The sequence below is a fragment of the Nematostella vectensis genome, chromosome 8 (assembly GCF_932526225.1).
Source record: "Nematostella vectensis chromosome 8, jaNemVect1.1, whole genome shotgun sequence".
In the NCBI taxonomy this organism is placed as follows: domain Eukaryota; kingdom Metazoa; phylum Cnidaria; class Anthozoa; order Actiniaria; family Edwardsiidae; genus Nematostella; species Nematostella vectensis.
This window is the reverse complement of record NC_064041.1, coordinates 6,987,663-7,010,258: the sequence shown is the minus strand read 5'-3', so window position 1 is coordinate 7,010,258 and position 22,596 is coordinate 6,987,663. Positions and strand designations below refer to the sequence as shown.

Sequence of the window (22,596 nt, the reverse complement as noted above, 5' to 3'; positions counted from 1 at the left end):
TGCTAAAGCGCTTATTAGGACCTTTCCGGTTTGCCAAATATGGCGTTCCCCCATCGTATCATATCGTCATTGGTCGGTCATTCAAGAATTCCATTCAATTTACTGCGCGGGGACTGTCAAGCTCCATAGGAAATGTTGGCAATAAAAATATCCTTGTGATTTTGTAGAGGTTTTCTTCTAAAAATAAATTAAAACCCTTAATTAGAGCGTCGCATTTTCAGCGGCAACCCTTTTCATCAGGGTAGGATGCACGGGTGCAGACCGGGTATTTTTACTGTCGGGCACCCTGTTGCTTTTAAAGCTCAATAAAACTAACTGGGTACTTTTACAAAAAGAAATAACATCTACCCTGGGTTCCAGAGGCTGAATATCCGCTTTTCCCAGCATGCTAGGGGGCAGGGGTTCAAATGGGCTGGCGGCGTCAACAACTGGTGTAATAGTCGGGTCGCTTAGCGCAAAAAAAGAGCTCAATCTATACACAGCGGACAAAAGTACCAAACTTGGTATAAATATAGCCTAGGGGATGGTAATCAATATTGAGACCGGTGCCCACCTGTACCATTTGCGGATCCATAACTAAAGAGCTTTTTTTTTTAGAAACCTGGTGTTGCGGGTACCCTGTGGTAAGTTTTTCATACCTTTTTAAGACACAAAAAAAGATCAAAATGCACATATTTGAAAACGATTTCTATCATTTCAGCTGTATTCTATCGAATTCCGAGAAAAGAAACTTATAAATAGCTATAAAAAGATACATTTGTAGAAGAAGGAAAACCTACTTGAACCCAGGCCCCACGCAGCTTTAGTTACATCCCTTTTGCTAACATGCAAATATGACTGATTTTTATTAATTAAATAAGCACAAATGTGGTGCACATGAATTTTTCCGGAAATTTTCTTTCATTGAGTTCTCTAAGTATTATATTAAGGGCTATAGAGCTTTAATTTAACCAGCGCGGCTGTAATTAATAGGCCCGTCAGCAAGAAAAAAATTGCTACCGATCAGGGAGATTTTTCATAGCCTATTGTGCGTTGATAAATTATACCATGACAACTCGGATCATTTGTTTATCTTTTTGTTACGGCCCTATGTTATTTTAAAATCAAAGTATCACAATTGTTTCCGAGGCGAGAGCCTCGCTCTACCCCATGCTAGTTATGGGTCAAAGCGTGGGAGTCGGCAGACGCCCTTGACTTCCAACCACTCTGTTGTATGAAGCCGAAAACCCTAGCTAATAGCGTTTCATGATTTATATTTTCATTTTGTAAAAAAAAAAAGGATATCGAACTAATATAGATCGGCAGCGGTGGTTGGCGTCTACTATGGCGGCGCTCAAAACCTTCTGATCGTTAGTATAATAGAATAATTCTGGCTTACGTCAGGTTTTGGGCTAAACGTGTCCTCTCTTAAGGTTGACGCTAGTATCGTCAACACTAGAGTTTTTGAACACTTGTTTATAGCACCGTCGTTTCTTCGGCACCTCGAAGAAAACGTCCCTGAGAAAGGAAAAATCCTTTGTTTGGAAAACAAATCCCCGCTGACCCTGGGCACATGGGAGCGTACGCGCATCATTCTGAAAAGTCTCTTCCAGTTTGTCTCAGAATAACTTTGTCCCCTTTATTACAATAACGATCCGCCGATCACTGATCCGCACCTTAAGAAAAGCCTCTAAAACTCTATCCTTTAGTAGAAAACGGTTAAAGGATTTCTCATTCCCAAAATCTCCCGAGCTCGGACATCAAAAAGGAACGTACCATTTTCAACAGCCTCCATTAAATATTCTGTTAATATATTCTATAAGCTTGACAAAAGCTCTATACTTTTTTATCATCTCTCGCTTTCTGGAGACCTTTCCTTTTCTTATGCTCCACGGCCCTTTCCATCCCTGAAGTCATCATTAAGACATCTTTAGGATAATAAAATAGTCCTATATTGGTGCGGTGATTCGTTGGAGGTTGGTTGCTATCCTGTTAAGCATGCGATGCGTTCAACCTCATCACTATGATGCAAACGTACGCTGTTTTTTTCGTAGTGCCCCTGCTGGTCAGCTTTTTCTTTTTTTAAGTGCTTTCGAGAATTAATACCGCAAATTTGTGACAATTCCTGTGCCATTTTGCACTATTTGCGCGACAAAGAGTTTCTACAGATGTTTCTTAGACAATCCAAATCCTCTAATATTCTCAAGAAACACTAAGCGACCGGACTATAATGCGGTCGTCTAGATGAGTTAACCCCTTTCGAGTCAGATCTTGACCCTAGCGCTCTGATTGGCTATCAAAATAACAAATCGTTTGTTTGGGCATTTTTCTTACGTGATACAGAAACCGGTTTCTTCAGTTAGGGGAAACGTGAGAAACTCGGTCTTGTTTTGAGTTCACGGCAACAATCCAAATATATTTCTACTACAGATCGCTATTGCTTTGGCAGAAACTCTTCGAAGCAAGTTCCCGGACACATACCCGCCAACCCCAAGACTTGAAAAACCGGGAGATTATTTTACGGGGGGAGGGGAGGGGGTACGGGATGAATGGGAGGAGGGGGAAGTGGGGTGGGATTAGCAAATCACAGAGTTTTGCTTGAAAATGTGTGTGTTCTTTTGTTCTCTTATTGTTGTTGGGTACCCTGTCGTAAAGCGGAAGAAAAGATGATAGGTAAAATAAGTCTGTTTTTCCAGAAATTCATTCAACTTTGTAACAAATATTCTGAATAATGTATTCAAACGATATTACGCTTGTACAATCTCAGTTTATATTTATTTGATAAAATATGATAAAATGGTGAAAACTTTGATCGAAATTTTCGCGATGTTAACTTTCGAAATTACTTGTGTTGCAATTACTTTTTGGTAAAAAAAACTAGATTGACTGGACTAATGGTTCGATTTCAAGAACGTCAATTTGAGTTGGCAGGTCACGGTCACATCAGATAACAGCCATTCTTTCCTTCATTCTGAGTGTAAACATGTAATTTTGGCAGCTCGATGTGCCAAGTGACGAGAAACCGGTTTGACCGGGATTATAAATTTAATTTATAACTGACATAGTAATCGATTAGTGAACCCTAAATAGGACCGCGTTCGCTCAGAGGCTCCTCGCTTCGCTCGTCGCAATTCTCGCCTCGCTCGAAAAACTCTCGCTTCGCTCGAAAAATCTCTCGCTCCGACCGAAAAATCTCTCGTTTCGTTCGAAAAATCTCGGTTCGCTTGAAAACTTTCATCTATCTTGACCTCCTTTGTTCGTGCGTTACTTTTAGAATCGCCTCTCAAGGGACTCATTTTTTTTGTAATCCTAGGAATGACAAATGATAAGGATTAACTTTGATGGCCATCATTAAATTTAATGGTAACTTGCATAAATTACTGTCTCCTAAGTGACAGGGGCTCGCATACCGTGGAAGCACAGGGCAACAGCATGGAGCATTATAAGGTACTATAACATTCAAACCCCTATAAATACGTCTAGGTGTCATTATGTTTAAAAACTCAAAGTTGAATGTGTTTACTTCTGTGCATACAGCTTGAGGAAAGATTGGGCAAAGGAGCACAAGGCGCCGTATATCTAGTGGAGAATAAACTAGACCACAAGAAATTCGTGTTGAAGAAAGTAAGTATGGCGTACATTCTGCCTGGTATACCCGCTGATCGCATTTTCTTTTATTGATATTACTTCTAATGGTTTTGGTTTCTTTTAAGAATCAATAAGGATACACTTTTGCGATTTTAATAAAACTCGTTAGTGATTTATGAAGTAGCGTTCTGAAGCCTTTTGGCGCTTTCCGGATTATTGTTGTGTTTGTGTTAATGTTTAACTAAAAAAACTTGTCAAAAGGTTTAGACTCGAGTATAGATCGGTTATCGTGTGCCCTAATAGAAAAAAAATCACTTCTTTCTATTCCTTACAATGAGTTCCGTTTTCTGATAGCTGATTTAAAGATTATTTGGAAGATTGGAGGAGATTTATTATTTATATGCAAATAAATCTGCTAGTGTTGTATACAGCGTATATGTTGTGGTTTGAAATGCTCCTTAGTTTGAAATTGTTAAAACCAGTTTGAAAAAATTCAAACCATGCCACATTTGTTGTGGTTTGAAATGCTTCTTGGTTTGATTTTTTTTCAAACTGGTTTTAACAATTTCAAACCAAGAAGCATTTCAAACCACAACATATACCTTTTCGTTTACTCGATTTTCAGTGAAACGTTAACAAGTCAAATACAATGTACTTATACAGATTTTGCAAGGTATCGTCAGCACCCCTAAGATAAAGAATTTGATTTGTTTCCCAAAGTCTGTTGATAATATGTGATTTACTGACCCTATTATGGGTTAACTTGAGTTTATTATACATAGCTCTCATCTAAAGAGAGGGAGTTTATTATACATAGCTCTCATCAAAGTTTTATCAAATCAAAGTTTTATCGAGGCAAAGCTAGCCACTGGATGATAAATCAAACAAATGCAGGTCTTTTATCTCATACTATTCCATTGTGAAATAATCAAAATTTTACCGAGGCGAATGCCTCACTTGCCGCTACTCTCCCAAGATCCACTTTTGTGAGTAGATGTTTTTTTTTTATATATAAAGCACTAGGCCTATGTAATTGAAGCTGTGATATACTCTAACAGTATTATTATACAGTACAGACTCGAAAAAGAAAAACCCAGGGAATAGAGAATTATTTGTGCTAATGCACTAGTCAACCAAAACCCCAGCCCCCAATCGCTGGGATATAGGCGGGGGAGTAACGGTGGTATGACTGTGGCAGTATGCTTTTGTACAGTTACATTTCTCCAGGGGAGGCGGGGACAATAACCTTTTGCCAAATTAGCTGGGATTTTCAGCGGGGCTAGTAATGCAAAACCTTGCAACAGTCTATAAATTTTTTACTTTAAATGTATCAATTATTTTGGTCTTCTTGTTCTATACTTTGTCTTTATCATTGAGTCATCAAAGTGTTGGAGGATAACAATTTTGGTTTGAGTTGCACTAGCAGAGTGTTGACATAGGAAATCTTAAAAATAATGTACCATACTTTGGGGTGGGGATTGTAACAGCATGATTTCCTGCAGAGGCGTGAGCAAATTAAAAATGCGGCTATTTCCTGGGGCTGTGGGGGGGGGGGGGGGGTCGGGGGAGCAGGGTTACAATTCACTTGTGGCTAACAGCTCCCTATCATTGATTATATATATATACCATAATCTGTACTCTTTGTTGCAGGTTGAGTGTAACGATGAAAGTGAAGCCAACAAAGCTTTCAAAGAGGTGATTTTAATATAACTTACATAAAGACATTGATGGCATTGCTAGTCATTATTTGCCTGGCCTAGTGTACACAGGCAGTAAGTATGGTGAGCAAAATGTCTAAGATTTTTTGGCTGTTAAAAATAAGTGTGGGATTGGTGTGTTTGTAACATAAAAGATCATCTGGCATAATTTTAAAACCATATGTTACTTTCCTTTTTTGTTGGGTGTGTGTTTTATTGTTGGGTGTGTGTGTGTGTGTGTGTGGGGGGGGTGTCCTGGGCGGAGGGGGGGGGGGGGGAAGGGACTGACCCAGAGTCGAGTAGTTGGATGGGTTTTTACATGTTTACATGTATTTTTCATATATTTGAAGCTAATGTATGCAGCTGTCACCAGCCTAAAAGAAAAAGATTAGATGAGTATTAGGAAATTAGTTCACTAAATAACCCTGTAATAACTTCACAAATTTACTACAAAAAATGTGCTCCTGAGGATGGGTGCTTTTTCGAAATCAAACCCCTTCCCCAGTGGTAAGACACTGGGAATAAGGAGTGAGACTCTTACATTATTTCATTTTTTGAAACCAACAGGCCATGGCACTACAAGAACTCAAGCATCCAAACATCTGTGGCTACAAGGAGTTTTTTGTCACTTGGGATAAACAGGTAACTAGTAGATTCTACCTTAACACTTGCGATATGCTATTTTTGCCATTAATTTTATTTCACATTTTAAAATGTTTAGAATTTCTAGCGAAGATGATTGGTTTATTTGTTTTTTTTTTCTGATTAAGGGAAGGGTCATTATTTAACATTGTCTATTTTTTGAGCATCGATTTGGGGGAGTGCCTCAATTTTTGATACAGGGTTAAGGGGTGGGCTTTATTTTTTTCCAGATTGCTGGTACAAATTTAAATAAACTTTCAGTTGGGAAGGGGCTAACGTTGCTGTTCTCTATTTAGGTTTTTACAATAATTAGCATTTCATATATTTGAAAATGGCAAAATTTTCACAGGGAAGCATTCCCCCAGACCCCCCTTTACAATATTAATTAACTTTTCTCCTGGCTTTGTGGTGTTTAAAAGGCCAGCTCCGCTGCCTTCCCATGGGAATGTCTAAGTCAGTGCCCCACCTTAATTTTTGTTCGCCTTTTTGGGGGAGGATCACCATTTTTGTGCTTTAGATTTGGGGAGGGTCACAATTTTTTAACCAGGACAAAATTCAACTTAGCAGCCCTCTCCCCCACCCTGATAAATAACGACCTTTCCCTAAGTGTGCAAGTTCATGCTGGTATTAAATTTAGAGATTCTAGGTCTTTTAAAAGGTCATAAATTTGTTGGCTGTTAAGCTCCAGGAACCATGATACTGTATAGCAATTTACTCAACATATATGTTATCTACTAATATATACTAATTGTTTTTTTTGTCTGTCTAGGAATCAGCCATGTTTGTGTGTATTGTGATGGATTATTATAAATTTGGTGAGTGAATCTCTACTATTTTTTAAATAAAAATGTAGTTTTACAGTAGCTTGGTCCAAATTTAGAAAGAAATAAGTAATAATTAAGGTACCCTTTTAAATGTTATTGCTGTTCGACAAAAGATATCCCTGACTTAATAGCCTAATTTTTTTCTTAGGGGACCTGGACAGATGTCTCAAACAGAAACGAAAACAAAAGGAAGTAATCGAAGAAATGGTGAGATAGAGAAAGCCCCTATTTTTTTCTTTAGAAAATTTAAAAATCTGAAATTCTCTGCTCTGTGAAACTAATTACATTCTTTCGCCTACCTTGTGTCTAAAAGGTGTAATCCCTTCATACATATCCCTCTAACACTACACGTGGGTTCTGGTGATGAAATACTTGTAAACTCTCGAGAGGTGCGATGACTGATTTGTTTCGTTCGTCTGCCATTTTGAGTCAACCGCGAAAGTCCTGGGAAATAATCACCTGAACACACAGGAAACCCAATTTAATTTGTAGTTTCTAACACATTACAGCACATCAGATGTGATTCCTTTTTGTTTTATTGTACGTTTATTTATTTTCATTCATTAGAAACCTATTTAGCATAAGATTCCAACCCGTTGAATGCCACTAGTTGCACTAATTTCACATTTTTCGTCAGGTTTTGAAAAAGTGGATCGGGCAGATGGTGGAAGCTCTAATCTTTGTGCACGAAAGGAAAGTCATTCATAGGTAAGCTATCATTTTCTTTGGGAAAGAAGTGGCTTCTAATCGTATTCTAGTAGTTAGTCGGTGTTTTACCGCACTATTCTTTGTTTATTCTTAATTGCTTATTGTCTACGCGCAATGTTCTTTGATTCCTCACCAATTATCTATTCGCACTGTTCTTTGTTTCCTCATAATTTCTCATTGTCTACGCCTGTTCTTTGTTTCCTTATAATTTCTCATTGTCTACGCGCACCGTTCTTTGTTTTCTCATAATCGCTCATTATCTTCGCGCACTATTTTTTGTTTTCTCATAATTGCTCATTGTCTCCCGCACCGTTCTTTGTTTTCTCATAATTGTTCATTGTTACTCGCACCGTTCTTTGTTTTCTCATAATTTTTCATTGTCTACGCGCACTATTCTTTGTTTTCTCATAATTGCTCATTGTCTACGCGCACTATTCTTTGTTTTCTTATAATTTCTTATTATCTTTGCACACTATTATTTGTTGTCCCATAATTGCTCATTGTCTTCCGCACCGTTCTTTGTTTTCTTATAATTTCTCATTGTCTTCGCGCACTATTCTTTGTTTTCTCATAATTGCTCATTGTGTGCCCGCACTATTCTTTGTTTTCTCATAATTGCTCATTGTCTACGCGCACTATTCTTTGTTTTCTCATAATTACTCATTGTCTTCGCGCACTATTCTTTGTTTTTTCATAATTGCTCATTGTCTACGCGCACTGTTCTTTGTTTTTTCATAATTGCTCATTGTCTTCGCGCACTATTCTTTGTTTTCTCATAATTGCTCATTGTCTACGCGCACTGTTCTTTGTTTTTTTCTTAAATACTCATTGTCTTCGCGCACTATTCTTTGTTTTCTCATAATTGCTCATTGTCTACGCGCACTATTCTTTGTTTTCTCATAATTGCTCATTGTCTACGCGCACTATTTTTTGTTTTCTCATAATTGCTCATTGTCTACGCGCACTATTTTTTGTTTTGTTATTATTGATCATTGTCTACGCGCACTGTTCTTTGTTTTCTCATGATTGCTCATTGTCTACGCGCACTATTCTTTGTTTTCTTATTATTGTTTTTTGTCTACGCGCACATTTTTTGTTTGCTCATAATTGTTCATTGTCTACGCGCACTTATTCTTTGTTTTCTTATAATTGTTCATTGTCTACGCGCACTGTTCTTTGTTTACTTAGAACTGCTCATTATACATTCAAATCCGTTTTTTTGTTGCTGTATTCAAATCCTTTTTTTTTGTTGTTGTTGCTGTCTTTCAGAGATTTAAAGCCAAGTAATATCTTCCTAGCCGAATCTGGGGCGATATCAATCGGTACGGCGCCTTTTATTATTGAAACCCATTACTTGGTTTTCGAAAACAAAAGGAAGCAGTATAAAACTGAAAGGAAACTCCAAAGTTGTGAGAAACATAAATACAACAGAGCAATATAAAACAACACAAAATATTGCGCATAACTTACAAATGTATTTTTTTTTCCACTGAAGGAATTGATTTTTTAACCCCCTGAAATGCCGCTTAGCCTAAGCACAAAACGTCGTGAGCCGTATTCAATGCAAATGCGTGCAAATGAAAATAAAACAATCGACTCGATTCATTTGCATGCATTTGCATTGAATACGGCTCATACGACGTTTGAACTAAGCCTAAAAGTAAAAATAAGAATAGTTTGATTATTTATCCTCTTGTTATTGTCATGTTTTAGGTGATTTCGGAGTTGCTGCCATAATGGATGACGTCAGAACAAGAACACGGACTACCGTAGGTGAGGAAATAGGGAATCAATATTAAAAGCTTTACCCTATTTCTCGTTACCTGTGCTTACTGTTGTTCTATGTGTGTGCAGGTACAATGAATTGGATGGCCCCGGAAGTGCTTGAGAAACCGTATCCTTGATGATAACTATAGACGACACCCGGTCCTGCGTTGTTTTGTCCCATGGTTTGTTTCTTATACCAGAGGTACGCAGGGGTTAACATACATATGATACTGCCAAAACATACACACAGTGTGCGGCAAGCACCAGTTTACCTACGGCGGGCCGACGGAAACAGCAGCCAAAGGTATCTTATGGAAAAAGGATAATATTTGACGATCTTTCAATAAGGATTGTCTCCGAATGCGGTCAAGGGGAATGCTCACGCACCCTGCGCACCCCTGGTAAGCGCCTGTACAGTACTCCAAAAAAAAAACACATTCATATAATGGCTCTCTTGTTGCTAATACCTTTGGGTTACGCGGGTGTATACGTACATACAAGTACTAGCAAAATACAAGATGTTACTCCATCCAATAGCAAATGATAGGACGCCTTGATGTTGCCATAGATACGACGAAAGAAGCGACGTGTGGTCTCTAGGTTGTATCATTCTTGAGATGGCCACGTGTAAAATCATGGATGTGAGTTATTGCTATCACTGCTGTCTTTTCTTGTATACTGAAAACGTCTCTTTTTATACTGTAAACGTATCTTTTCATGCTGCAAACGATTTTTTACATACTGTAAATGTTTTTTTGATGCTGCAAACGTTTCTTCAAATACTGTAAACGCTTCTTTTCATGCTGCAAACGTTTTTTTACATACTGTAAACGTTTCTTTATATGCTGCAAACGTTTTTTGACAAACTGTAAACGTATATTTTCATACTGTAAACGTATCTTTTCATACTGTAAATGGATTCTTTCATATTGTAAACGTTTCTTTTCATACTGCAAACGTTTTTACATACTGTAAACGTATATTTTCATACTGTAAACGTATATTTTCATATTGTAAACGTTTCTTTTCATACTGCAAACGTTTTTACATACTGTAAACGTATCTTTTCATATTGTAAACGTTTCTTTTCATACTGCAAACGTTTTTACATACTGTAAACGTTTCTTTTCATATTTTAAACGTATCTTTTCATATTTTAAACGTATCTTTTCATACTGTAAACGTATCTTTTCATACTGTAAACGTTTCTTTACATACTGTAACCGCTTCTTTTCATGCTGCAAACGTTTTTTCATACTGAAAACTTTTTTTCATGCTGTAAACGCTTCTTTTAAAGTAATGTAAACGTGTCTATGCGTTTTAATGTAAACGTTTATTTATATACTGTTAGCATTTCTTTGCATTGCTGATGAAATGAAACGTGTATGCATTCATTACATTATCTATTCTATCTTTGTTGAAAACAAATACTACCATTTTCGTTCAACCCTGACAAGCTTTGACAATTGTTCGCGTTGTTTACATTTCAAACTTGAACGTTTGGTCGAGAATTCTCGCTCCCTGATTGGCTACTCGTTGGTATTTCTTCTTTTATTTATCAACCAATCAGAGAAATAGAAACATGATGAATTCTCGACCGAACGTGTTAGTTTGAATCGGAAACAACGCGAAAAATTTGTCAAGCTCCAAGGTTGAACGGAAATGGTAGTAAAATATACCGTTTAATATTCTAAGAGTAAGTCATTATTCGGTATTTTATTTACCCCAATATATTTCTGGTATATTTTTCATTGCTCTGGCCAACTCTCGTATATGAAAATAATAGGGGACTTGCGCTAAGAGATCACGTGATTGTTTGGGTGGCAAACTTGCGCGCGCTCAGGCTTTTAGCGTCAAAATAACAGAACAAAAATCAACATATTCAGCGCTTACGAAAAAAGCCAGAATTCATTTTTTTCATTAAGTGTTTAGTTTCTCCCAGTTAGGTCACGTGGTCTCTAAAATATGGCCTTGATAATGGGATCGTGTTATTAGTCACGCATTTCGTTTGCGCAAAGGGCTTCATGTTTGCATGGATGCTTCATTCATTGTTGATTTGTTTCTCTTCAAAGTCTGCAGAAATGTCCTCGTGTTTATTCCAAATCAAAAGCAACCCAGAAACTCTGGAGGATATACTGAGACAGGTCAAACCGGTAAATCAAGCTTGTTACAATCACAGGGAGCTCATTTCTACGGTTTAAAGAAATTTCGAGTTCTTTCTAAGCTTTCTTAGCTTGGCTAAAATAAAAGTCAACAACATTGTATAGCTCATATAAACCATTGAATTTTCTTTAAAACCGAAGAAGTGAAATCCTAAGTGCTACAATGCGCGTGCGCGTAGCTAAGTTAAATTATATAGGTCCATTCCAAATGCCCGACTCAATGGTCTTTTTGAAAAAAAAAATGTTATAACATTTTGCACACAAGTCAAATGGCAAGGTACTATGGACTGGATTTGAATTTGGTGTTCCAAGTGGATTGAGTTTGTTTCTCCTGTGTTTCCAGTCTTTCGGATAAACCTTCTACACCTTATTTCCTTTCACAGTTCGTCTTTCAATTTTAATTATGGTATTCAAAGGATCCAACTGCCTTGTTTTGTAATCGCGGATCATATCGTCTTCTCGTCAGATTTACAAGTCTGGCAATGACCTCTGCTCTGTCATCCGTACGATGCTTAGACGGAACTTCCAGCAACGCCCCACTGCAAAGTATGTCCCTGTTCTGAGAATAAGGCCATGTGAGACATTGATGTACAATAATTATGATGATGGTGATGGCTATGGAGATGACGATGGCGATGGTGATGGTGATGGTGATGGCGATGATGGTGGTGTTGAATGGTGATGGTGATGATAGTTGTTTATGGTGACGATATACAGAAAGCTTTTTTACACTGTTTGCTTCTGGTTTTATTTCGAATATTGAAATATCTTATCATTTTAGTATTGGCATCCTATCAATGTAATATTTTCTCATTTATCAATAAAATGGGGTCATGTTTTATTGTAGGGTACATGGATCTCTTGAAATACTTGCTTCAACTCCCTATAATTGGAAATCCTTCTTCCACCCATGTAAAACTAATTTATAAGGAAAACAGAAATTACTTTCAGATTCGTGTAACCAAAAGTTTTTGTATCCTTTTCCTTTACAGAGAACTATTAGAAATGCCATATATTAAAAGCTGTGTGGAACTAGCAAAAGGAACAAATACACAATCTTCCAAAAGTGCTGCGTCAAAAGGAGGTAGGCTTGATGGCCATCAATATGTTGTTGCGATTATCGCCAAGAAACATTTTGCATTGAAGATTCATCAAACATGGTGTAATAGCAGCAATATTGTTGAAAAAAAGGATCATTTTCACAAGCAAAGGAAGTGGAAAACTCAGCAATTTTACCTATTTTATTGCTTCTTCCCTTCACTTCATTGATATTATTACTTGCTTTAGATTTATTGTTTGCATATGATGTTTTTATTATTTATCTGATGTTGATTTTTATATTATTTCAATATATTAATAGTTTTTATTTTTGCTATTTATTGCCTCGATCACTCTCATTCCCAAGGCGACAAAAAGAAAAGTGAGTTAATTGTGACTGTGTACGAATCGTTTAGTCAAGCAGTTTTATGTGATGTGGGGAAGGGGCCTGGGCTTAATTCCCGTGACTATGCTTTTCCAAATTGATCCCACTCCGACATCAGACGAAGAAAAATCACGCCCCTGTCTGACGTTGTTGTCATTGGTAGCCGCTCCCTCAGGACCCTTTAAAGCTTACCCAGTTACTAATTTGGTTGCTTCTCAGGTCAAATCAAACCGGTACCAAAAGACAAGGGGATCGCGGGAGTGTTAAGTAAGTCCTCGCCCGATCTTAGACGGGCTTGCTTTGCTATTGCGGCTTCTGTTACTGGTACTGCTGTTCTGTTGCGAGAGTTATAAGTGTCTGAGGTGTGGTGGGAGGTGTTGCTTGTTGTTTAGCGAGAGTGATAAGTGAGGTGTGGCGGGAAATGTTGCAATTAATCAAAACCTAAATTGGCATTATCGTTGGTGGAAGTTTTGTTGTTGTTATTTATTTTTGTTAGTGATACGTTTGTAGACAGCTTTTGTCGTCGTTGGAAAAATATTGTTAATTGGTGTCTCAGATATGTAGCAGGCCTTGAAATATTGGGGTGGGTCACGATACAGAAACATTTAAACATTTTAATTTCACTTTTTTTTTCTTAAAAAAAAAATTGGTAGCACATCCATGCCTTTCCTTGTAATTTTTTTAAATATTGTGGGGACACGGGCTTCTAGTATTTTCAGTTGTTCATTGTTGATTGTAAAGGTTATGTTGTTTCAACAACAAATTAAAATGCTTACCTAACTAAAATACTTTTGTCCAGAATACATGAAAGAAAACAAAGAACCGGAGTGCCAGGTTTGTACAATCAGGAAAAAATCACAATCCGTAACCGGACTGATGGACGGACCCAGAGCACTGATTTTTTTCTCTTTTATCTGCTTTTTATTATATGGCTATATTATTCTTTTCTAAGTCTTGGAATATTGAGGAGCACCACTAACAGTTTATCATTTTTAAAGGTTGAAGCTTTGAAGTTCATAGAAACCCACACAAGAAAGCCAGGTACGGCTTTGCTTCGTTCATAATGCGATTATGAGATTATCTCCTTCTCATGTCGCTTATCACGGGATACTTGGAACATTTTTGCCACATAAATTTACGTGTGCCGCTGCTTCTAAGTGTTTAGGGTGCTAACGTTGGAGTGCCTTCTTTTGTGTATTATAAAAACTCGCTAATACGATAGTTGATAACTTGAACTCCCGCTAGCTCGATTGCTAAGTCCTTGTCTCTGGAAACCATGCGAGTGTTTACAGGGCCATGAACGAAGACGCTATAGCTTTGCAAATCTGAATGTTTTTATATACGGTGATCTGCTCGTGTGTTTGATACCTATGAAGCACAAGGGGAAGCATTAAAGCCGCATTGCCACCCGTTTACTTCCAGAGCAGTAGTACCATCCAATATGTTGATGCTTAAGACTTATTCTTCCTTCGAACAATAAGTAAATGAAATGCTTTGCCTTCTTAAAGCGACGGAAACATCAACCATTACAAGACAAAAGAATCTATTAGAATCCGAGATATTTAACAGGCCATCCGCTCTAAATTATCGATCACATCCTCAAAGAAACTCCCAATAGACACACTGCTTTCAATATTTTGAAATATTTTTCGCGTCCTCGATAAAAATCATCGCAGATTGTTACGTAATCTACCGGAAGTAACCTAGTGACAATGCGGCTTTAAGGGCAGCGTTACATGGGTTTTTAGAATGCAACCTTTTTTACTCTATTATTCATTTTGTGATTCTTTCCAGATGTAACGCTAAATGCAGCCACAAAAAAGACTATAGCCCTCACTATGGCAGCCGGAAGGAGTAACATCCAAATCCAGATAAAGGCGTGCAAGATTTTTATCAACCTTCTTCCAACAGGTAAGACCCCTTGTCAGGAAAAGTGCGGAGACAAGGGGCCCGTGGCACACCCCTCCCCCTACCCCCTATTTTTTCATACATATCAAGAAAACTTAGCCAAAAGTTGTAGTTTTTGCCAAACGCGGTCACTTCCATATAAGGAAACTAATATATTCCTTGTTTGGAAAAACCGTATGATTCTTGTCATTTTTAAGGTTGCCGTATCCTGTGATACGTGCTTCTTAAACTTTATACTTGTAATCAGAAGAGAAAAACAGTGACTGTGACCATCTTTAGTCAATGGAGAAAGTTTTGAAAAAAAAAACAAAGATTCCTAGGTACCAGACCCCAAAAACGACAACGTTTTTTCATATGGTCGCTTGTATCGTGCCCCCCTCCCCTATTTTTTCCATGTCCGGGTCGGCAGCCCTGGATTCATATCAATGTAGCTGCACAATAGGAACCTTCAACATTGACCACTATTTACCTACTGGTCAGCCCTCATTTAGGGTTATGTTTTTACTCGCGAACTCCAAGGTTCATATTACACATTGTCCGTTGCGCGCCCCAGAATTTCAAATGTTCAAAAAGAACACGTTTCCGAATAAACTCTGAATGATAATCACAAATTATGAACAGGCTTTATCACAAATTATGAAGCCAACAAGTACCTTTGACATGAAGCAGCCATGAGCAATGAGTTTGATTCTTGACGTTTTATTTTCCAGCTGACGAGAATGACGTCATGTACACAGCGGATATCATACGACCGATCTTACTGGCGATGAGGGTGAGACACACTAGCACTCGTCGTTTACCTTGTTGTATTTATAGCAGGGTAGTAACTAGCTTTATTTTGAGATCAAAGTTATGTTGGTTGCGCTAGGATCATTTCCAAAATATTGGGATCAATTTTGAAGGATCAGGGATCATTTGCCCAGAATAAGGGATCACGATCAGATTTATATGGAATAAGGGATCACAATCTCACACAATTTTGGAATAAGGGATAATTTTCTTAGCCCAGGGATCGGATCACGGATACCCTGTTATAGGGTATCGCGCAAACACCATTCGCATCAGCATTCGCATCGAACCGACAGGGATTAAATAGCTGAGTGTTTATTATTATCCTGCCATCCATTAATCCCACCTGCCTCGCTTATTTCTCCTAGGAAAAAAAGAGATCTATCGTGTGCTGCCTTTTCAAAAGGCGACAGTAAATAAAATCCACTTTACCATGTATTTAGATTTAAGTAAGCAACCCCTTTTATGAAGTACCCCCTTTATACAAGTGCAAATGAGGTTAGTGTAATCTAGCCTGCGTAGACAGTGCTGAAAAACGCAAGACTAGTTCAAGTACCGCGTCTCTCCTTTTCCAACTCTTTCGGCTTGCTACGCAGGCTAAATGTAATACAGAGCCTTATAGGATTAATACGTAGTGTGTGAAATGTTTTTTGCTGTTGTTTCAGTCCCACGCTGGGTCTGCTGAACTGCAAACCGCCGCATGTCAGCTTTTGATGGCCTTTTCCGCTGACGGTAGGGGCAACTGTTCTTTTCGTAAACAATGCTTTTATGAACTTCTACTGTCAATTAATGTTTGCTGTGTACATGTGTTCTTATGCTTGTTGTTTCTTCTCTCCTCTAGAGGCCGCCGCTGAGGTTATTGGTAAGCAAGGCGGTGTGCAGGACGTCTTGGCCGCCATGAGGGCCTTTCCTGATAACTCAGAGATAAACGCCAACTGTTGTGGGGCTCTCTGGAGTTTAGCGGTGAACGGTGAGTACAATCAAACTCGCATGCAGGGACATGTGGGTTAAGAATATCCAGGTTGACATTTTGGTTTATACATCCAGCCTGGAAAAAAACATACACACATTGTTTTCATGTATATACCTATTTTAAATAAGGCCGGTGCACACTGAGAATTAATGTGTCCTTGCCCGCAGTGCTTCATGGGTATCAAATAAATAGAAATATAAGCGTAAATAAGAACAAACACATGTTTATTCTTATACAAGCTTTAGCATTCTTGTTGATGCACCTCTAAACGTTCACACGGCTTTCGGAGACCAGGATTCAGCCATTTATACGTTACCCATGAGCCACTACGGGTTGCGATACATAGATTCGCGGGTGCAACCTTTTTTAAAAAAACGTTGTCAGTGCAAATGGCGAATGACAAATGGCAGTTCTACGACCGAAGGGACCCATGAATCCCAAAATATTTACTCCAAAATTCAAAAACATATAGATAAAACATAGAACTTTCCATGTAATTAATTTATGGTTCAGACATCGCTTGAATTTATTTAGCACCTTTATTTTCATAAATAAACAATACCCATAAGCACCTTTCGGTCGTAGAACTGCCATTTAGAAATTGCCATTCGCCATTTGCACCGACAACGTTAATTAAAATAGTTGTATATATATAGGTAATGAATCCCGAAATGTGTGTTCTTTCATGCAGGTTATTAGTGTATATATTGATGGGGGAAACAATTCTACTCTTGCCCTGATATTAGAAGGACAATAATGTCGATAGTGACGGGGGGATGACAACAACGACGATGATTTCTCCTGTTTACTATTAGAGTTTTCTTATATGGACGATTAGAACTTCTAATGATGATGATGACAACTATGATTATGATAATTGTCAAGATATTTTCTTAACTTTTTTGAGCAATAATGATGATGATGATGATTGTGGTGGTGTTGATATTATATTGTTTGTTATTTTGATGGTGGCTTTGATGATAAAGATAATAAAAGTAGTGGCTACAAAAAATGAGACAAAAATAGGGGTTTAATTTATGTATTTAGAATATGTAATGCTAACGGGTAGCTCGAGATTCTGGCTATTTTAATTAATTAAAAATGATTAAATTTGTTTCCCTAGAGTCCAATTGTAAAATCGTGACGGAGGAGCGTGGATTGCATGATGTGTGTAACGCAATGGAGAGGCACTCGGGTGTTGTGGACCTCGTAGAGGCAGCCTGCAGTGCATTGTGGTCCCTTTCGATGGAAGGTAAGGTTTGGGGATGTACAGTTGTTAAACGGAGACAGTTTACAGTGGATGATCAAAGAGGATGATAAATGGGAGGACAAAATATGGAAAACCCAAATTCGATACTTCTCACTCTCTCTGGTCTAGTCCCTGATGTTCTATTTGGGTTTCCTGCGATGTTTCGGATCTCCTGTGATTGATGATATCACGTCACCTGAAACTTCTCCCCGGGACCTCTCGTCCACGGCCAACCACAGGAGTCCCGAACAGTACATCTGGGATTAGGCTGCTCGCCCAAGAGAATGATATTTTCGGATGTTTATGCTGCGTCATCACATGACCTTAACATGCATAACCTTGACACTATGAAAATCCACCAATTAGGTCTTGCGCAATATCTCTATTATTTCACAAACCTATTGAGGTTGATGTTCAACGGGTAGAGTCCTATCTCTTCAAGGGCGCACTGTTTCTTTGCATAATTTACTTAAACTTTTGTAGATGACAACATCGAGTCTATGGCTGATATGGAAACGGTGGGACTTCTGATGACAGCCATTCAAACACACAAAAAGGTTAGATCTCTATAAATGAATGCTTTCACTCACATCAGGAAAGCTTCACAGTTTCTCCAAACATTATCTGTTGCTAGCTTTGTTTGGATAAACTTTGTAAAGCTATGCCCCTATTTGGCATATAAGTGGAACCGTTATTTTTTTAGCTTGGTTCATTGCACGAACCTTTAAAGGGGCAGTGTCATTGGTAAGAGCTTTGCAATAGCTTTCCGGCCCGGACACAAATAATTTCAGTCAAATTCTAGATTGACTTATGAGCCTTCGGTACATGTGGGAGTCTTAAATTCAAAGGTAATTAGCACAAACTGTCAAAAAACATAGTTTTCAATAAAAGATTGCATGTTTTTTTAACAAGGCATTGACAGCTTAAAGTTCAACTGTTTGTAGACGATTAATAGCCTACAATAAATACTGACTCCAGACATGCGCAGTACCACAGACTGATAAGTAGTGATTGATTAGGATGTACTCTTCACTTTTTTTGCAGGAGCACAAAGTTATCAAGAATGCCTGTATGGCTTTGGCAAGCATTGTGGAAGCAGATGGTATGGGACATGATTATTATTATCAACATTGTCATTCCAATCACAACCACCATCAACAGCAAAATTATCGCCATATTCACCATCGTCGCCATATTCACTTCGTCGCCATATTCACCATCGTCGCCATATTCAGCATCGTCGCCATATTCACCATCGTCGCCATATTCACCATCGTCGCCATATTCACCATCGTCGCCATATTCACCATCGTCGCCATCGGAAGGGGGAGGTGGTGTTAAAATTCAGACTCCCCTAAGGGATATTCGTCGTCAAGTTTCATTATAATCGTCTTCGTCATCATCACCACATTATCACCACCTAACATCGTAATAATCTTAATCATAACTTTATCGTGATTTAAGGAGCTGAATTTCAACAGAGATGAAAATATATGCTATTATTCACAGAATCATGCGCCTACCAGCTTTTGAGTTTTGAAGACGGAACAGGAATCCAGCTGCTTATAAACGCATACAAGTAGGTGGTCACATAATAACATCGTATATTCAAATTTTATGCTCTGACTTTTGTTTTCAATTCAATTCCCTTCATTTTGTGCCTAATTCTTTAAAGAAATCACAAGCAAAACGAAGAAGTCGTGGAGAATATTTGCGTCCTGTTCTCCGAACTCGTAGAATATGGTAAGTTTTGTTCTATTAGACATGTTCTATAAGAACATTTCTAGCTCTCTGAACTTAAAAAGAAGCTGGTCGCAGCGGTGGGCGTGGAACTATAATCAGTTGAAATGCCTTTTTTTTACTTTTATAATTTTCTTGAGGTATTTTTTATGAAAAAAAATATGGTTATTGGCTGATAAAGAAGATTTGCGACCGTTTGATTGATTCCGCACCGTCGAATCGCTATACGCTTTGTGTCATCTAGAGGAAATGAATCCATACATTTTATCGACAGATGGCCAGAGCCGTAACAGGGGGTGGAACACTGGGAAGACGTGTCCCCTAATATTTCCAAAAATTGTAAGGAAATTCCCAGTAAGGGCGTGGCCTATTGTCTTTGTTTCTGTATTGTGCCCCCTCCCCTCAATATTTCGAAGCCGACAGCGCGTGGTCTGGCGAAAACAAGCACAATCGTATTGTTGAATCGTTCGAGTAAAAGTACGAAAAGGCTGACTTCAGTCGCTGTTTTGACTTACTGTACAGCATTAAAACCACACTGTACAAAAGATGACAGATTTGTGTGACAATGAGGGAGTCATAAAGAAAATTATAGCCTTAGGTTTGGTGTAGTTTTCTTAGCATTCGCCAAAATGTGACAGTTCGCCGGTAAAACGCCGCCATTTCAAAACAGAAAGGCTGGTTTAACCGCGCGGTACTGGAACTAGTCTTGCGTTTTTCAGCAGTGGCTTCGAAGCCTGCTACAGCTGTGATGACTGTAGGCATTTAGCGACGCTTGCCGCTAATGGGCATTTCATTAATTTCGCTAATGGCTACCTTTTTCCAGATGAGATCAGAGAGACCATGAAATCACTCAAAGTAGCGAGTGTACTCGCAGAGGCAAAACAGCAGTTCTCCTCAAACGAGGTAGGTCGAATGATCGATTAGTTATAACAAGAAAAAAAAAACAGTTTGTTCATTGCTGTTCTCGTTGTTCTTGTTGCTATATTGTTTTTTTTTTTTTTTTTTTGGTTCATTGATTCTAGTTGTTATCGTTGTTTGTTTGCTAAAGTTGTTGTTATGTCCATCTCATCTTAAACGAAAAAATAACTCCTGTTGATTGATTTTTAGCCGGGGCTTGACCCAGGCTATCCCTTGTAACAAATTCACAATAAAAACACACGAGACTCATCCAGCTGTTAGAAGTGATCATTTTAATTACCTCTGTGAAGTATCGTAAAAATCGACTACCTCTGACTCACATATCAGTCTATTTTCGATCATTTCCTTATCAGGCATTACAAACCATACTTGGGAGTCCGCTTCAATCATTTTTTTTTTCTCGCTTTTTTATCCCTCTAGAGCTTTGTAAGTCGAGAATTTCCAAGTAAACTTGCAGGAATTCGTGTTTACTACGATTTTGCTGGCAGTCATCTTGGAAATGGAGCCTAATCCCGAACATTTTAGAATATCACAGGCCCGCGCGCTCGCCCCAGGCTCTTTTAGACCATGTAGAAAAACGACAGCCATTGATTGATATGCTTTGTAATCGCTATGTTTCCAGGACCTAGTCTCACCCGCTGTGAGTGCGCTAGTGATGCTGGGAGGCGAGGGGCGATCTGGGGGACGCAGCAACTCAGCACGATCCAGACCACGAAGCGCGGCGAGGAAATGAACCCTTGTTTCCGGCCACGGGTACAGCAAAAAGAATAGACCAGCCCTTTTAACCCGACATAGTTCGGCAAGAAAGATAAACTAACCCTTTTAACCCGACCACATACTTCGACCAGAAGGATAAACCAACCCTTTTAACCCGACCACGGAGTGTGGCAAGGAAATGAACCAACCCTCGTAACCCGACCGCGGGTACAGCAAAAAGAATAGACCAGCCCTTTTAACCCGACCACATAGTTCGGCAAGAATGATAAACCGGCCCTCTTATCCCGACCACATAGTTCGGCAAGAAGTATAAACTAACCCTTTTAACCCGACCACATACTTCGGCCAGAAGGATAAACTAACCCTTTTAACCCGACCACATACTTCGGCCAAAAGGATAAACCAACCCTTCTAACCCGACCTCATAGTTCGGCAAGAAGGATAGGCCAGCCCTTTTAACCCGACCACGTAATGCGTTAAGGAAATAAACCAAACCTCTTACCCGACCACATAGCTCTCTTAACCCGATCAAATAAGGCCAAGCTGTGCTAATAATTATTACATAATTCTAGTCTGATATATACAAGATTTAAAAAGGAAAAGAATCATTATTTTAATATTTCACCTAATATTAGGCTAAGGAGATAGCCCGTGGCTAGAAAGCCTGCGTAGCAAGCAATAGAAACCCCTTCCTACGATATGGGTTCGATGGCCGAAAAGAGAAAAAAGAAGAAAAGGGACCTTCAACTGCTCGACTCCCCAGCCGCGCGCGGTTTATTCTCTTTTTTCCATTTCGCGTGGGCTTTCTTTGAAAGGACAGAATACTAATCTTTGGAGCCGTAGTTATCTCTTTTGACTCACTGTTACTTAGTTGTTGTTTCCAAAACGTTTTCTGCTAATCCTGCGAAACAAAATATTACAAACCTGATCATCTAGTTGCCATGGTTAAATGACAACACAACATGCACCATGTGTAAGCAGTACACCAAAAACTGGAATTCGACTCTGCCCAATTTTTGTCTTTATAAGACTTCTTCAGTGTCTGCCCTGAGTCGAATTCCAGTTTTTGGTGTATTGTATTCATTGATCTAGTACGAGATCACGACAGTTTGGGCTTTTTGATTCTATCCATGTGTAAGCAAAATGTACTTCTAATTTAGCCTCTAAAAAATCCAATGAATGTTGCTTTGGCGACAACGCATTTGATTTAGATTTTACAGCCTTATTACAAATAACAAAGTTATGGAAGACGACATGGTATTCATAACAGATATACACATTTTACAAAACAGATTTACAGATGTGACACCCAATTCAAAGACGTTTTTTTATTTGATACTTGACAATGAAACGATGACAATTTTGTTGCTATAGCTCGGCTTTGCTTCGTAAGAAAAAGATGAACATAATATTTGTTATCTTATATCGCAACGTAATAACACTACTTTAATGAAGTTGTAAATAAGTATAATTTTCTACAAGATTTAAATACACTTTTCCAGCAACTGTGCA

The 22,596-nt window shown here is 38.5% G+C and overlaps 1 protein-coding gene across 4 annotated transcripts; it reads left to right on the top strand.

The window, feature by feature from the left end:
* Nucleotides 1–3,098: 3,098 nt before the first annotated feature.
* Nucleotides 3,099–22,596, top strand: LOC5515260 (serine/threonine kinase-like domain-containing protein STKLD1). 4 transcript variants are annotated; one of them, XR_004296835.2, is made up of 30 exons: nt 3,099–3,426; nt 3,517–3,603; nt 5,218–5,262; nt 5,832–5,906; nt 6,676–6,721; nt 6,879–6,937; nt 7,368–7,438; nt 8,708–8,760; nt 9,152–9,211; nt 9,293–9,332; nt 9,774–9,846; nt 11,278–11,358; nt 11,834–11,913; nt 12,360–12,451; nt 12,773–12,787; nt 13,010–13,057; nt 13,590–13,624; nt 13,789–13,831; nt 14,585–14,701; nt 15,409–15,470; nt 16,153–16,219; nt 16,329–16,457; nt 17,584–17,712; nt 18,193–18,266; nt 18,754–18,811; nt 19,219–19,288; nt 19,385–19,452; nt 19,724–19,788; nt 20,273–20,352; nt 20,990–21,132. XR_004296835.2 is itself a non-coding variant. In XM_032384863.2 (29 exons), exons 1-29 carry the CDS (start codon nt 3,340–3,342, stop codon nt 21,098–21,100), a joined length of 1,998 nt encoding a protein of 665 aa, XP_032240754.2. In that variant the 5' UTR covers nt 3,099–3,339; the 3' UTR covers nt 21,101–22,596. The 4 variants fall into 4 exon arrangements, 3 of the variants coding, with proteins under 3 accessions (XP_032240754.2, XP_032240753.2, XP_032240752.2); XM_032384863.2 differs by lacking the exon at nt 19,724–19,788 and having other exon boundaries at nt 17,584–17,655; nt 20,990–22,596; XM_032384861.2 differs by lacking the exon at nt 19,724–19,788 and having other exon boundaries at nt 3,102–3,426; nt 20,990–22,596.

Coding starts and splice junctions, on each gene's coding strand:
- LOC5515260 (XM_032384861.2), top strand. CDS start 3,340: ATGGTAACTTGCATAAATTACTGTCTCCTAAGTGACAGGGGCTCGCAT. Junction 7,439..8,707: donor GAAAGGAAAGTCATTCATAG/GTAAGCTATCAT, acceptor GCTGTCTTTCAG/AGATTTAAAGCCAAGTAATA. Junction 11,914..12,359: donor CAGCAACGCCCCACTGCAAA/GTATGTCCCTGT, acceptor TTTCCTTTACAG/AGAACTATTAGAAATGCCAT.